This window comes from Mus caroli, chromosome 9 (assembly GCF_900094665.2).
Source record: "Mus caroli chromosome 9, CAROLI_EIJ_v1.1, whole genome shotgun sequence".
NCBI classification, from domain to species: Eukaryota; Metazoa; Chordata; class Mammalia; order Rodentia; family Muridae; genus Mus; species Mus caroli.
Genome location: NC_034578.1, coordinates 102,504,662 through 102,521,541, shown reverse-complemented (window position 1 = coordinate 102,521,541; position 16,880 = coordinate 102,504,662). Strand labels below are relative to the sequence as shown.

General features: G+C 39.1%; 1 protein-coding gene and 1 non-coding gene across 2 annotated transcripts in view; one reads left to right on the top strand and one right to left on the bottom strand.

The window, feature by feature from the left end:
* Positions 1-16,880, top strand: part of Dock3 (dedicator of cytokinesis 3) — a 285,914-nt gene that overhangs the window by 34,626 nt on the left and 234,408 nt on the right. Inside the window, exon 3 of the mRNA XM_021171370.2 lies at positions 16,153-16,193. Within this exon, the coding sequence (XP_021027029.1) occupies positions 16,153-16,193 (41 nt within the window). The remainder of the gene's footprint in view (positions 1-16,152; positions 16,194-16,880) is intronic.
* LOC115032037 lies at positions 10,471-10,601 on the bottom strand. Its single transcript, XR_003837684.1, has one exon. It is a non-coding gene; the product is annotated as a small nucleolar RNA SNORA17 (small nucleolar RNA).

Sequence of the window (16,880 nt, the reverse complement as noted above, 5' to 3'; positions counted from 1 at the left end):
ACTTCTTCCATGGTTATTTTGTTCCCCTTTCTAAAAAGGATTCTGAGCTTCTGGGCTCACTTATCAGTGAGTGCATATCATATGTGTTCTTTTGTGATTGGGTTACCTCACTTAGGATGATATCCTCCAGATCCATCCATTTGTCTAAGAATTTCATAAATTCATTGTTTTTAATAGCTGCCTGGTACTCCATTGCATAAATATACCACATTTTCTGTATCCATTCCTCTGTTGAGGGACATCTGGGTTTTTTCCAGCTTCTGGCTGTTATAAATAAGGCTGCTATGAACATAGTGGAGCATGTGTCCTTATTACAAGTTGGAATATTTTCTGGGTATATGCCCAGGAGTAATATTGCTGCATCTTCTGGTAGAACTATGTCCAATTTTCTGAGGAACTGCTAAACTGATTTCCAGAGTGGTTGTACAAGCTCGCAATCCCACCAACAATGGAGCTTTGTTGACTTTCTTCTTTTTATTCACTTCAAGACCCCACAGAATGGTGCTACATTTAGAGCGTGTTCCTCTTTCTCCACATCCTCGCCAGCATCTGCTGTCACCTGAGTTTTTGATCTTAGCCATTCTGACTGGTTTTAGGTAGAATCTCAGGGTTGTTTTGATTTGCATTTCCATGATGATTAAGGATGTTGAACATTCTTTTAGGTGCTTCTCAGCCATTCGGTATTCCTTAGTTGAGAATTCTTTGTTTAGGGTTATTTGGTTTTCTGGCGTCCAACTTCTTGAGTTCTTTATATATATTGGATATTAGCCCACTATTGGATTTAGGATTGGTAAAGATCTTTTCCCAATCTGTTGGTTGCTGTTTTGTCTTACAGTGGCCTTTGCCTTTTAGAGGCTTTGCAATTTTATGAGGTCTCACTTGTCGATTCTTGATCTTACAGTACAAGCCATTGCTGTTCTGTTCAGGAATTTTTCTTCTGTGCCCATATCTTCGAGACTCTTCCCCACTTTCTCCTCTATAAGTTTCAGTGTCTCTGGTTTTATGTGGAGTTCCTTGATCTACTTAGTAAAAATGGCTATCTTGCTGAGAGCAATCTACAGACTCAATGCAATCCCCATCAAAATTCCAACTCAATTCTTCACAGAGTTAGAAAGGGCAATGCAATTTGCAAGTTCATCTGGAATAATAAAAAACCTAGGATAGCAAAAACTATTCTCAACAATAAAAGAACCTCTGGTGGAATCACCATCCCCGACCTCAAGCTGTACTACAGAGCAATTGTGATAAAAACTGCATGGTACTGGTACAGTGACAGGCAGGAAGATCAATGGGATAGAATTGAAGACACAGAAATGAACCCACATATCTATGGTCACTTGATCTTTGACAAAGGAGCTAAAACCATCCAGTGGAAAGAAGACAGTATCTTCAACAAATGGTGCTGGCTCAACTGGCGGTTTTTGTTTTTGTTTTTGCTTTTTTAGAATTTTTCCTACAGGCAAACTAGCTTTCAAGGCAGATATCCATTCATTTATTCAGTAAATTGATATTTGTTGTGTGGTCTAAAGATAGGAACATAAAGAGACTTCTGACTCTAGACTAAAAGTCTCAGACAAGACCTTCTCAAGATGACTCCTTGGGAGCCAGTGACATAACACTTGTCATCAGGCCTGATTACTAGAGTTGGATTCTCAGAAGGCTTCCACTGGTTATGTCCTCTGACCTCCACTTACACATGCTGTAGCACTCCTGGGAATACACACACACATACATTTATATACACAAGCTGTGTGTGTGTGTGTGTGTGTATCTCCTTGTTATCTACACTATAAGATACTTTGAGAAGAGAGAGAAATTTGCCTAGTCTGGAATGACACATAGATTCCAGTCCTTTTGTCTTTTTAGACTGATTGATGATTTATAAGCTATCGATTCTATCATGTACTTCTACTGTAATGCTTTCACTTGACTCCAGTTTCTGCTGAACACTTCTGCCTTCTAATTCCCTTAGTACTCTTGGACTTAGTTATGTGTTCTTATATAGTCTACAGCCTTAAAATTGTTGCTGGCTGTTCTGTTAGAATATTTCTACTGTCATGATGGAGAAAATAGATGTTTTTTCTGATCTATATTGTAGATATAATTTTACATAAATTAGATATTCTTTTTAAAAGTAATATTGAAGAAATGGTTCCTCGAGTGAGCCAGTGTTTAAAAAAGTTCTTTTATGGCTGGGCAGTGGTGGCACACACCTTTAATCTCAGCACTTGGGATGCAGAGACAGGCAGAGTTTGAGGTCAGCCTCATCTACAGAGTGAATTCCAGAACTGCCAAGGCTACACAGAGAAAACCTCTCTTTAAAAATAAAAAGTTTGCATGGTGGCGCACGCCTTTAATCCCAGCACTCAGGAGGCAGAGGCAGGCAGATTTCTGAGTTCGAGGCCAGCCTGGTCTACAAAGTGAGTTTTAGGACAGCCAGGACCACACAGAGAAACCCTGTCTCGAAAAACCAAAAAAAAAAAAAAAAAAAAGAAAGAAAAAGAAAAAGTTTCTTATTCAGAGAGATCTAAGCATTATAAATATTGAATTCTTTTTTTTTTTTGAGCTGAGTAAGCCAAATATTGGCATAGTTATTTTGTTTGTAGAGAGAAAAAATAAATAATGAGTTTAGTCTTTGTGTTTCTCAGAGTAAATCAGTTATTGAGCAGACAAGGTCTGTCAAAGTTTAATCTCCTAGAAACCTTATGATTTCCTTTTGAGATTTTTCTTTTTTTGATTCATATATATCCTGCTAATTTCCCATTTGTTTAATTTTTTTCTATCTTGCATTACTGTAATATTCAGGCAACAATCAGTAGCAGAAAAGGAGCTAACTGTCTGACTCAGACATAAAAATGAAAGAAATTTTTATGTGGGTCCATGTTCTGTCCACCTCCTGGCTGGTTCTAGGCTTAATGGAAGGGTAGAGACACCACTCCAGGGGTGGGAAAGCACAGTCGGAGATGTGGAAAGAAGCTGGAGCTGGTTCTGGGATTCAAGGCCGGTCTGAGGAGGTTCTCTGACTCTTGGTCATCCAGGTGCCACTGGGAGTCGAGGAAGAACAGAGGTGAGGGTCCAGGGCAGAGGGGGCCCTTGTGCTGGGGACAGCGTCTAGCCCCGGGGCTGGGCCGGGGAAAGAAGAGCTCTGGCTTGTCTCAGTGATGATTGTCTTTAGCCTGGTGGAGGAGGCTGGAGGTGTAGAGAGGCCTGCTGCAGGAGATTTAGCTGTGGCTTTGTAGGGAAAGACCTGCCATTCTCCATGGTGGTAGTAGATATAAAAGACAGTCCATGTTTATCCATATTGTTTATTGTCTGTTCAGTGTGTAAAATGGATGTATACTGAACTATACCCACTCTCAGGGTGGACCTGAGATTAAATACGTTTTTCAGGGAAGAATGTCTGGGAAGAGAAGCTTATTGGCTAAGTTGTCAGGGCCTCTAGGTACCTCATTAGCATGGAGAACTCTGTTTCAGGCCTACATGACCACAGGTGACATATCCTTATGTAAGGAGTGTGGCAGTGTTCCAGACTAGGAATCTGGCAGGGGGTGGGAAGTTGCCTAAGTCTCAGGTGTGTGCCCACCGAGTCTCTGGGTCTTAACCTGCTCTGCAATACCAAGCTTCCTGGCATGGTTTTATCATCCCACAGTTATAACTACTAATGTTATAAGAAGATAATACAAGAGAACAATGGGTAGATACTGTTTTCATTAGGTTCCACTGCACTTGGTGGGTAAATATTCCCTGCTACTTACTGGTGGCATATGGATAAAGTTTATAGCTTTTCAATAAAAAGAAAAGGTACTTATAGCTCTAAAACTTTGGTTTTATTAATATAGGAAATTATTTCATGTTCAGAAATCATGGAATTTGAAGTGAAAGTATTTCAAGTACATTTGTATAATATATCTCTAAACATTTAAACTTATGTCTTTGAAAAAAAATCTATTCTAGCAAATTAAGTTTAACGTGTAAAAGCAATTAAATTTAATCATAGTTTTCATATTTTTCTATACATTCTACATAATACTAGAAGCGTTAGTGCATATGTGTTCTAGTTCAGAAAATTAAAATATAAGAAAATATGAAGTGATTTGTAGCAGCATAAGGATGAGGATTCTTTTGTCTGCCCTTTGTGTTAAACTGTTTGAAATTCATTGAATGCCTAATTTTGTAAAGGCCACTGATAGTTTCAAATTCACATCTATTTTATTTTGCCATTCTATAAAAATATAAAAGCAAATGTGACTGTTTCATACTATCCTGTGTGAAGTTCATAACTTTCTGATCCTTAGTTTTCAAAATCTTAACAAAACGAGGTAAAATTGCCATCTACTAAGGTGTCACGCATGTAACTAAAGTATGTAGGTTGCTCAGGGAATACTGAATGATTCTGAATTGTAGGATAGAGGCAGACAGACTGATCTCAGGATCTTGTTGAGCTAGACTTAATCCTATGGATTTATAGGTAATGTCTACCCTACCACCCTTAGATTTAACAGTTCAAGGTGGCTGTGGAAGTCTGTGTATTACAGGGGAGACTAGGCTGAATGAAATATGTGCAGTCCCATAACAACTCTCCAACTTCTTTGACTTTCTTTGTCTGTCCTTGGTTGTCATGTTATAAAATCTGGTTTTATAGCAAGATGGCCAGTTCAAGAGCCAAACTTGAGATGATCTTACTGTAGTTACTCATTGCTACTAGTTTTTATGTTTGCCTCAGTGTGACCATCAGCAAAATTGAGTTTGGAGACAAAATAAGACTTTTAAGAGATCTTAGATCTCGAGATCCATGTATAAAGTCTGTTTGGTTGATTGGAACTTGTTCTTTTCCTGGATAGGTTACTTTAATTAAATATATTTGTCAGTTGTAAGTTTATAAATAGTGGTAGTTTGAAACCATGGTTCACTGGTCAGAAGGAAATTTCACTCACTCATGTGAATTTAAGTTAGTAATAGGCCAGGGCCTATCAGAGAGAGAAGCTTCAGTTTGAAGTTTTATGTAGGCTTGTGTTTCTTGAAGCTTGACGATAGCTGCTGTAGGGCCGAGGAGGGGTCTGATTTGTCTTGTTGTTTTGTATATATACTTGAAAGAAAATGTATTAGAGTTTCAAGATGGTGATTTCTCATGTCATGGGACTTGATGAATGTGCTTTGTGTTCAGAAGTCTTAAGTAGTCACTGTTGTTTTGTCTTGTATTTGTATTGGGTATGCCCTTGGCTTCATGGAGATGATAGTGAAGTGGGTCTTGCGAAAACAAGTTCTGAATATATCTTCGCAGTGGATGATTCAGGGCAATGGGCATAACTTTACTAATTCTCAAATTTTCTTTCTGGAAGATAATTAAAATAGATACTTATACTGATTCTGGGCATGTGCATGAGGCTGATTCCAGAGCAGTTTAGGAATGACCATTCTGTGGTAGTATTATTCAAATTTGTTTAGGGTTCTCTAAAATAACTAATTTCAAAACAATAATGACTCATATGGAAAAAAATTCCCAGATTTTGAATGTATATTTAGCTATTGCTATTTATCAACTTTATAATTATAGATCATAAATGAAGATTTAAAATAGCATTAAACTATGTGCATTAATATACAAGCTTATTCTTTTTAAGCTTTTCAATGAAAATAATGGAAAGATAATTTTGAAAATCAGCCTTTTGAATACTTTTGGGGGTTGAATTCTGCTAAAAGTTTCTTTGATTTATAATTCATTGACTCTTTCTTGGCTGTTATTAGTTATATAATTGAAAAAGACACCAAGAATTTGAAGGCTATGCATATTTTTATTGATACACCAAGTAAGAAAATATTTTTTAAAAGATTGTAGGTTGTTTTTGGCTTTCAAATTCACTGTTGGTTTCTTACATGGTTTTTAGAATGTGCACTCATTCTAGTCTGTCCTTTACAAGGAAACAGTTATAATTCTTTTTATTATTACTCATGTGTACAGGCATGTGTGCCATGTGCCTGTATGGAGGTCAGGAACCACTGCTGTGGTTTCTTCTTTCCAGCTTTACATGGTGCTGAGGATTAAACTCAGGTCTCCAGGCTTGTGCAACAAATATTTTTACCTGCTGAACCGTCTTAACAGCCTGAATGATTTTTTTTTCAAAAAATTTAAATAAGATTATTTTAAATTATGGGATAGAGAAGAGATTGTACTTTTTTTTTTGATGGATCTTTTGCTAGTCTTTGATCTCTCTCTACTCGGATATTAGGTTAAGGACCAGTAAGTTTGGGTTGGATTGTTTTACTTTTGTCAGTGAAAATATATGTTTGAGATACAAGCTTGGAGTGTCTTGTCAAAGAGGGTGAGTACTACCTTGAGCTCCTGTTAGTACTTTTGACCTTACTCCCTTGGTTTGCACCTGTTTTGGCTGCTAACTGTTGACTGTCACATGGCCTGGTCTTTATAGAGGCTCCATTCTTTGAGTTAACACTGCTCACATTGTTCTGCAGCTTCTCAGCCAGCAGTTTTTGTAGAGGTACCTTTTGCCTCTATGGGACAGTATGGCTTCACTTGCATTGGGTGCCTAGCAAGTTCATTTTACAATCTCCACAAAAATGTATATTTGCCAAAGCACTGTTCATCAGTGTTGAAATTATAGGTGGTAAAACTTTCAGCTCAGAATGTGGAACAAGGCTAAGTCATTACCACTTTTCATGCATGTGTTTACATGTTATGCCTTTCACATAAATTAATTTCATATTTACACCAAGATTAAGAACTTATTTTTAGGGCCAGAGAGATGGTTCAGAGGTTAAGAGCACTGGCTGCTCTTCCAGAGGTCCTGAGTTCAATTCTTAACATCCACATGATGGCTCATAATTGTCTATAATGTAATCTGATACCTTCTTCTGGTCTGCAGACATACATGCAAGCAGAACACTGTATACATAATAAATAAATCTTAAAAAATTAGAACATTTTAAATATACTTTTGTTATTTGTATTTGTCTTATTTATTTGCTTGTTTAATATAACAGAATTAAAGTGAAAAAAAGTAAACCCTATTTATTTTTCAAGTTGATTTGAAGTGATTTAATTTATATGAAGTGTTTGGTGTGACTACTAAAGATGTCATGCCCAGTTGTGAGGATAGATGTAAATCTCACATCCTCACTTCATTCTCACATTAACTAATCATTGAGCAATTATTAATGCTATTTGTCGCAGTTGCAAACCATTGTGCTTCCATCTTCTCTAGCACTTGTTTATTGTTCTCAATTTTTTCTCTTTTTGTACATTGATGACATTTATACAGTTTATAATATTTTTATGGTTATTATCTTTGAAATTCAATCCAGGTCTTCTAAAACCTGTGGCTTGTTCCTTTGTCTTGAGCTTAACATGGTTATTTTATTTGTTTTTGTTTTGTTTTTTTTTTTTTTTCTTTTGGTTTTTTGAGACAGGGTTTCTCTGTGTAGCCCTGGCTGTCCTGGAACTCACTTTGTAGATCAGGCTGGCCTTGAACTCAGAAATCTGCCTGCCTCTGCCTCCCGAGTGCTGGGATTAAAGGAGTTCCCCACCATGCCCAGCTTGTTTTTAGTTTTTCAAGACAGGGTTTTTCTGTGTAAACCTTGGCTGTCCTGGATCTCACTCTATAGAATAGGCTGGGTAAGAGATTAACATGGTTATTTTTATTTAAAACAGCTCCCCTAATATTTTCCTTTTTCTTTGTGAAACCAACTGCTTAAGCAGAATGTGCTGCAAATAACATTGTGGTGGTTAATCTTACCATTTAGGAGATCTCTAGGCATGGCTTTGAAGGCATGTTACAGAGATGAAGTTAGCTGAGGAGGGAAATTCACCAAGGCACCTTTTCACAGGCTGGGGTCTGGGAATAAAAAGGGAAAGAGGAGGCAACTAGCTGAGTGCTGCGTGCGTCTTTGTTTTTGCCTTGCTTTAGAGGTAGTGTGTGACCAGATGCTCTGTGCCTGCTACAGCAGACTTTCTCTTCAAACCATGAGTTAAAATAAATCTTCCCTTAAATTTCTTTGTCAGGTATTCTGTCATAGTACAATAAAAGCAACCATTACACTCTTAAATTTTAAAATCTCTGGTATAAAAGAGACATTACTATTTATAGGTGAGAAATTGAGTCTGATGTCATACCTTAATTTTTAATTATATTTGATTATATATGACATTTAAATTATTTATTATTGCATGTCTGTGTGTGTGCCCTCATACATATGTGCAGTATTTGTTTATGGGAACGTGTGCCACAGTATGTTTAGAGAGGTTAGAGGACAACTTTGTGAAGTCAGTTTTCTCCATTCACTTTTGTATAATGTTCAAACTCAGATTTCTGTGCTTACAGACAAGCATTTCTACCCACTGAACCATCCTGTAGGTGGTGGCAGCGGTGGCTACTGCGGCTGCAGCTACTGCCACCACCGCTGTCTCTTCCTCCTCCTCTTCCTCCTCTTCCTTCTCCTTCTCCTCTTCTTCTTCCTCCTCCTCCTCCTCTTCCTCTTCCTCCTTCTCCTTCTCCTCTTCTTCCTTTTCCTCCTCCTTCTTCCCTCTTCCTTTAAAACTTTTTATTGGTTCTTTGTGAATTTCACATCATGTACCCCAATCCCACTCATCTCTACCTCTCCTCATATCTGCTTTTCATTCTTGTAACCTCCTGTTTAGCAGAGAAAACAAACAAAACTTGGTTTGGAAGCTGTAGTGTGTCATAGTGTGTCATATAGTGTTACCTTTTGTCTACATTTCTTTGCTTGCAAATGTTCGTTGCAATGAATTGGTGGTCTGGCATAAGGAATGCCTCTGGCTTCTGCTACTCTATTGATAATGGAACATCAGTTGGACTCACTCCTCTTGGTTATCCATTGTTGCCCTGTGTCTTGGGAGATCCTGTAGTTTTAGATTTGTAGGACTGACCCCTTCATATACACTAGCAATTCATAGATGGGGCAGATGTTGGGGTGGGCCAATTCAAAACCCTGGATCTGAGAGGTATCTGAACTAGTTAGCCTGTAGTCTCTCCCTCTCTCATGCACTTGGGGATGGCTTATTGCAGTCCCTGCTACCAGGGCCAGCTCTACTCTGTTGCCCAGGTGAGGTGCAGGGCCTGTTCTCCCTAGTGTTGCCATTGTCGAGGGACGTGGCCAGTTCTTCCACTCTCATGACCCCAGGGCCAGCTCTCCTGACTGCTATAGGTGGTGAGGGGTGAGGGAGAGGAGGAGAGTGTCTCTCCTTTGTCCATACCACCCAGCTGGCTCACCTGCAACCTCTACCCCTACGTCCACCTCTACTGTACTGCCCTGGCAAGCCTGCTCTCCTGACTGCTGCAGCAGGTGAGGTGCAGGACCATCTTTCCCACTCTAATGATCAAGGGAATTAGCATTCCTGTTTGCCGTAGGTGGCAAGGGGTATGTGTGTGTGTGTGTATCATCTCTTCCTCTTTAACCCATGGCTGATAGGTACGCCAGTTCTCCCACACTCAAGCCCTTGAGGCAAAGTTCCCCCCACTCCCCATGCCACCAGGGTTAGCTCTGCTGTCAACCCAGTCGAGGTGTGCAGGGCCCACTCTCCTGAGTGCTACAGCTGGTGAGTGGCAGAGACAGGTCTCCTGCTCTCACAACCTCAGGGCCAGGCCTCCTGCTTGCCTCAGGTGTTGAGGGTGGAGGAAGGAGAAGGATATCTCTTATCTATGCCACCACACAGTGAATGAGTGGGAGGGCCGGGTCCCCGGTGCTCATGTCTTTGAGGGCCTGGCTAGGCTTCCAATCAACTACCGCTCTGTGGAGTACTACAGTTGGCTAGGGGTAGAGTCAGTTCTCATGCCTCCAGGGCCAGCTCTCCCATGATGCCCAGCTGAGGGGTGGGCCAGTTCTACACAGCCCTTAAATAGCAGCAAGCCCGCCCCCAACTGGGGCAGCACAGGCCAAAACCTCACCATGATCCCAGGTGGCGTCACTGGCTGCTCTTCTTAGGCTGTTCCTCATTACTCTTAGTCTCCAGTTCTGCCTTTCTTTACTGTGCTCACATCCTTCTGTTTCAGTGTCTCTTCCATTCTCTACCACTTAATTGCTCCTTTAAGAGGTTTCTGGGGTCTCTGAGTGTCTGGGGTTATCTCAGGAGTGCTATGCCCCACTCATGCATTATGGTGCTGGGCAGGGTCATCTCAGGCATGGTTTGCTCCTCCAGGACTGGTGGTTGTCTCAGGCCAGCTCTCTGTTCAAGTCCAATAGTGCTCGTCTGCTGATCATCTTGGGCTTGCTCTTCACCTGGTCTGCTCAAGTGGTTCCATGGGAGAGTCATCTGTCTCAGGCTCACTCTTGCCCTGGGCCCTCAGCCCCAGGAGGGGGTTCTTTTAGTCTCAGGCTTGCTCTCGGTCCTGGGAGTCTTCCAGGGCCTGGGCAGTGTGGGATTGGTGATTGTCTCAGGCTAGCTCCCTGTCTGAGTCCCAGTTGGACTGGTGATTATCTTAGGCTTGCTTTTTTTCAGAGAGTGTGAGGCTACTAATCATTCAGATGTTCCTAGGTCAGAACACTGAGCTTAGATATAACCTCTCTCCTCTCTGCCACCTACTGACGCACACGGAACACAGCAGCCAGAGCTGCAAGCTTCTAGAGGCAGCTGAATGGAATTTTGTTTTAAATTGTTTTATTTATTTACATTCCAAATGTTGCCTCCTTTCCTGGTCCCCCCTCCAAGAGTTCTTCACTCGATCCCCCCCTCCCCTTTAAATTTACTTTGTGCAGCTCTTTGCTTGGGTCTTTTCAGCATAAAACGTTTTATGTATTTCTTGTGTCAGTGAAGGAGTTGTAATTGTAAGACATTTTTGTAAACCTGGTTAAAAGGACACTCACTTTGCCTTTTCAGGAAAAATTCACCCCTCAATAATAAACAGTGTAGATTAAGAACATTTCTTTTTTCCTTTTACCCTAGTCTGAGCTTGGGATACCAAACAAAAGAGACATTTCAGTTTATTTTAGTCTCTAGTATCTCCTAATTTACTTTTTGTATTTTGGTTTTGGCTGAGTTTCTTTTTAAGTCTTGATCGAAAAGACAACAACAGATGGGTAGCTTTAGATAGTATTTTGTGTGAAGATCAGTTACAAGTAAAATTTAGTTGAAACATTAGAATTGTGAGAGATTTCAGTGGTGATAAGGGGTCTATGGGGCTGCAGGTGGCTCAGTCAATAAAGTACTTGCCATACAAGCACAAAGACCTGCGTTGGGATCTCCAGCCCCTATACATACAAACTTGAGGTCAGGATTACATGCCTCTAATCCTATCATTGGGAGGCAGAGACAGGTAGAACAATGTAGCTCACTGACCAGCCTCTTTAGATGAGTTGATGAGCCCTAGGTTCAGTGAGAGACCCTGTCTCAAAAAATAAAGTGGAGAGTGTTTGAAGAAGACATCCAGTGTCCACGTGCACGTGCATGGCATATGTGCACACACAGACCATACGCACAAATAAGGGGTCATGGTTAAAGTCACTCATGAATAGTGTAGGCTTTATCGATAATTGTGGACACGTTTTATAGGGAAGGAATCTTTCCTGTTTAATCTTGGGAGAGTCATTTGCTTTCCATGGAAGTAAATGGAAGCTCTTCAAACTCATCCCGTTTTCAGGTCTACTGATTGTCATTTTGTTGTAATGATAAATCTCTTTGATAGTGTATTTATTAACATCTTGTTGGTGAGAATAGAAGTATAGCTGCTAATTCATGTATAGATTTGAACCCATTTTTAAATTTTATGTCTTAACTTTTTCAAAAAGGGACTTTACATAGATCTTTGAAAGTGTGTGTTTTTGGTCTCTTAGAAATTACACTATTTATATTAAGCAATTCTGATTTAACCTATTTCACAAGCCCAGTCTTTCCTGGAGAAATTTATAGCAGTAAAAGGCAAACATAGAATCATAGTGTTTCTTATTCCTGTCAGCTGCCTCTTCTTCCATTTTTTTCCAGTCCCTGTGTATGAGAGACTGTAAAGACATTATACATGTATTAGTTTAGACTGACCAACAGACTTGTCTTACAGATTTTATTATCTCATATCTTGCAGATTCAGTCAGGTTTTTCAGCTCCTATATATTTTCATGCCTAGTGCAGTTTAGCCACTCTTTAGCTACTGGTCTCAGCTAGAAAAGAATAAAACCCAGTCTGAATTTTTATCAAGAAGAATAAAGAATTATGAAAAAGATAAAAGAACATTTAGTGACTCAATATGGGGAAAGAGAAGTAAAGTTATGACTTGTATATAGTTTTTCTAAAAGGAGGGGATAAAAACCTTACACCACCACCATCACCACCACCACCACACCAGTAACCAACAAACACTGATCATGATAATTCTGAACATTAGTGGCCTCAATTCCCCAGTAAAAAGACACAGACTAATAGAATGGATTCAAGACCTAGGAACTATCCTTCTGCTATATCCAAGAAACACACCTTAATATAGAAGAAACATACCTTAATATAGATAGCACCTCAGGGTAATAGGATGGATAAAGATATTCCAAGCAAATAGACCCAAGGAGCTGGCTGGTGTAGCCATTTTAATATCTGACAAAATAGACTTCAGATCAAAACTACTCAAAAGAGATAGAGACTCATCAAAGGAAAAAAATCTACCAAAGGACATTGCAGTTCTTCTTCTTCTTCTTTTTTTTTTTTTCCTTCACATTGCAGTTCTTAACATCTATGCACCAAACACAAGGGCACCCATGTTTATAAAAGAAACAAAACACTACACAGTTAAATCACATATTGACCTCCACACAGTGATGGTAGGTTGATGGTAGGTTGTAACTTAGAAAAACTTTTTTCAAAGGCTTCTTTTAATAACGGTTCTTTAATGCTTTAACTTCCCTTGTAGCCCACCACCCACCAGAGGTAGTGGGGGAAAAAAGGATGGGTGGTGGTGGTGGTGGGGAGTGAACCAGTTTAGAAAGGTTCTTTGGAGCATTTCCTACCTGTGTTGTCTGGAAATCAGCAGTTCAGTTCGCAGGTCAGCAGGCAGTGGCAGCTCGATCCATTCACAAACACCTCATGGATACACTAGTAGTCCATTTAGGTAGAGTTGGTTTAACAAACACAATCAGCAGCAGTGCTAGCAGCTAGCTACCTAGCAGTGAGAGACAGCCAGGTCTCAGCCTCAGCACGAGTCAGCAGGAGGGACCAGGGCCAACAGGAATGCCAGGAGAAGTTCTCAGCTGTGCTTCTCTCAGCTAAGTGAAGATCAGTGAAAAATTGAGACCAACAAGCATAGCACAGCTAGCTCTATAAGCAAGCCAAGCTCAGCCTCTGTCATTTCCTCAAGTCCTAATTATACCTTCCAAATATCTCGTGTCCTCCACGTGTCTTGCCTCAGCATGTGCATCTGTCTCAGCTGACATCACTCTGCCAGTCAGCCCCAGTCTACAGAAGCGACAAGAAACTGTAGCATACCACCAGAAGTTTTTTGGTGTTGTTTCTCTCTATGGAGTTCTGACAAATGGAGCTCAACTATGCAATTTAAGGCAGACTAATACATGTGTGTCAGTAGACAAGAATCCTTCATCATATGTACTTTAACGTTCTTGCTTTAGCATAACGTCCTCTCACCTGTGTCTACTTCAGGACAAAACTCCTTCACGTCTTTGCCCAGCAAAACATCATCCAACACAACTGACTTTCCAAAGAACCCTTAAGTTTCTATTTCAGTGGGTGACTTCAAAACCCCATTCTTACCATAGAGACATGCTATTTAGACAAAACTTAGAGAAATGCTGGCAATAACTGATGTTTATAAACCAAATGAACCTAACAGATATTTATGGAAAATGTCACCCAAACACACAAGAATATGCCTTCTTTTCAGCAGCTCATGGAACTTTCTCCAAAATTGACCACATACTTGATCACCAGCAAGTCTCAATATATAAAAGAAAATTGAAGGGCTAGAGAGATGGCTCAGCGGTTAAGAGCACTGACTGCTCTTCTGAAGGTCCTGAGTTCAAATCCCAGCAACCAACCACATAGTGGCTCACAACCACCTGTAATGAGATCTGGCACCCTTTTCTAGTGTGTCTGAAGACAGCTGCAGGGTACTTAGATATAATAATAAAGCTTTTAAAAATTAATTAAAAAAAAACTAAGAAAATTGAAATAATACCCTGTATCCTATCTGACCACCATGAGCTAAAGCTGGATAGCAGCAGCAGCAGTCACACAGAAAGCTTACACATGGAAATTTAACAACTCATTACTGAATGACAAATGTGTCAGGACAGAATTTAAGAGAGAAATTACTTTCTAGAGTTGAATGAAAATCAATATACACTATTCCCAAACTTATGGGACACAATGAAAACTCATCTAAGAGGAAAGTTCATAGCAATAGGTGTCTATATAAAAAATTGGAGAGATCTCATGCTAGTAACTTAACAGTACACTCAAAAGCTCTAGAACAAAAAGAAGGACTCACACCCCAAGAATAGATGGCAAGAAATAATCAGACTCAGGGCTAAAATCAATAAAATAGAAACACATACATGCATAATACAACAATAATATGAAGAATCAATGAAACAAAAGAGTAAATCAGTAAGATTGTCAGATCCTTAGCCAAATTAGCTAAAAGGTAGAAAGAGAAGATGTGCCCTGTCATCATTGCCACAGCACATTTTGCAAGCAGTTCAGATTGCAGGTCCAAGGTTTTGGGGTCTCTGCCTGAGTTGGGGCTTGGGTCACAGTGACAAAAAGAGGGTTGGGTTGGGTTAGAGTGGGGGTTATTGAGAAAGTGTAGGAGTCTATGATTGGGCTGTCTACCTGACTTATGGTGGCTGGTAGTGTAGCCTCTGGTGGAGAGTGGGAGGCTAGGTGTCTCTGCCCCATTTGTGGGCTGGACTCTGTCTCGTCTCTGACTCTCATTCATATATATATATATATATATATATAATATATATATAATATATATTATATATATATTTGCAAGTTGTTCTAACACCATTTGCTGAAAATATCTTTTTCCTATTGTGTTGCCACTGTTACTTTGTCAAGGGTCAGTTGAAGTGTGTGTGTGTATGTTTATGGATGCCATCTTTTGTTCTATAGACTGGTTGCCTGTTTTTTCCCCAATACCCAACAGCTTAGAATACTGTAACTTTGATGCATTTTCATGGCTTCATTCATTCATTCATTCTTTCTCAAGGGTTTTAGAGACCCTCATTCTGCTATGTGTTGTCTCTTAATATATTCATGGTAAGTATAGTAAGGGTATCATTTAAAAATGATGAATGGCTGGGCGTGGTGGCACACGCCTTTAATCCCAGCACTTGGGAGGCAGAGGCAGGCAGATTTCTGAGTTCCAGGCCAGCCTGGTCTACAGAGTGAGTTCCAGGACAGCCAGGGCTACACAGAGAAACCCTGTCTCGAAAAACCAAAAGAAAAGAAAAAAAAAGATGAATGAAGAAATAGAGACTCAGTTTGTGAAACTAGTTATTGTAATTTATTGTTATAGCTGCTGTTACTAAAAGAAGCAGATTTTCTATTCTTTTGTAGTGTGTTGTTTTCATGTGAGAAAATTAGATTTTTTCCTCCTTTCATAGCATTGTTATGAGATTTGAAGATTAGAATGTGGAAAATTCCCTAAATCCCAATATGTAACATTAGTAACAAAAGTTCTTAGTTAATATTAGCTGTTACGTACACTCTCCATTTTTATTTTTCTTTTGTAAGTGCTTTTCTTGGTTTATACTCTTACATGCTGTTCCCTCTCAAACACAAGCAAACTACTGCAAAACTCAGAAAGCACTAGATTAGAATTGAAAAGGTTGCCAATAAGATTTCCCTTGCCTGAAAATTATACTTCTGTGCTCTTTAATAGTAGGGATATGAATGTTAGCAACTAAGCGGAAACAATAACAACAAACGAACAAGGAAATAGTATAGTATGCTGCATTGGAGAGTGAGTCAGGAAACAGTCTTGGCTATATTTCCTATCTACCATATTAAAAAAAACTGAATAAAAATAAAAACCTCTTCTTTAGGAGTAAGCTGTTAGCAAAGTTATGGATCCTAATGAAGCCAAAATATATTATGGAAAATTTCACAATCTCCTGCTTTTAAAAATTACAGTTATGTCTCTTACAGAATGACCATAATGTTATTTTAATATCTTTTTTTAGGTTGGTACAGAGGAGTTTCCACAAAGAAGCCTAATGTAAAGGTAATGGAAAGTTCATCATTGTGTCCCTTAATGGATAAGATTTGTATCATGTGTTATTAACAGTCAGTAGCAGCTGTTTCCAGTTTATCTTTAATCCTTTATAGTAGCTACAGTCACATTTATGGCAGTCTTGTTTAAGTCTTATAATGCTCAGGCAATATTAAAAATGATTTTTCAGAGATCAAAGAAAATGCTAATGTGATTTTAGCTGTATGCTTGTCTCGAAGAAGCCTATTTCTATTTTTAAGTAACTTTCTTCAAGACTTGACAAAAGCTAAAATGACTTATTTATAGTTTTAGTGTTGTGGAACCACATGTCTAGTTAGATGAATTTATTGCTAAGATGCAAAGTGGGAAAAATAGTGCTCAACTAGGCATTTCTTTATTGATAATTAATAATTTTGTTAAGATGTGAACTTAAATAAGACTGCATAGAATATTGATATTACATACTGGATTTTATGTTTTGAGTCCATTATAATAATAACTTATAAAATATTATATATTTCTGTTAGCAATTATAACTAGAATCATTTTTACTAAACCATTTTTTAAAAAGATTTATTTATTTATTTATTCATTTTATGTGTATGAGTGCATAATAGCTCTCTTCAGACTCACCAGAAGAGGGCATCAGATCTCATTACAGATGGTTGTGAGCCACCATGTGGTTGCTGGGAATTGAAC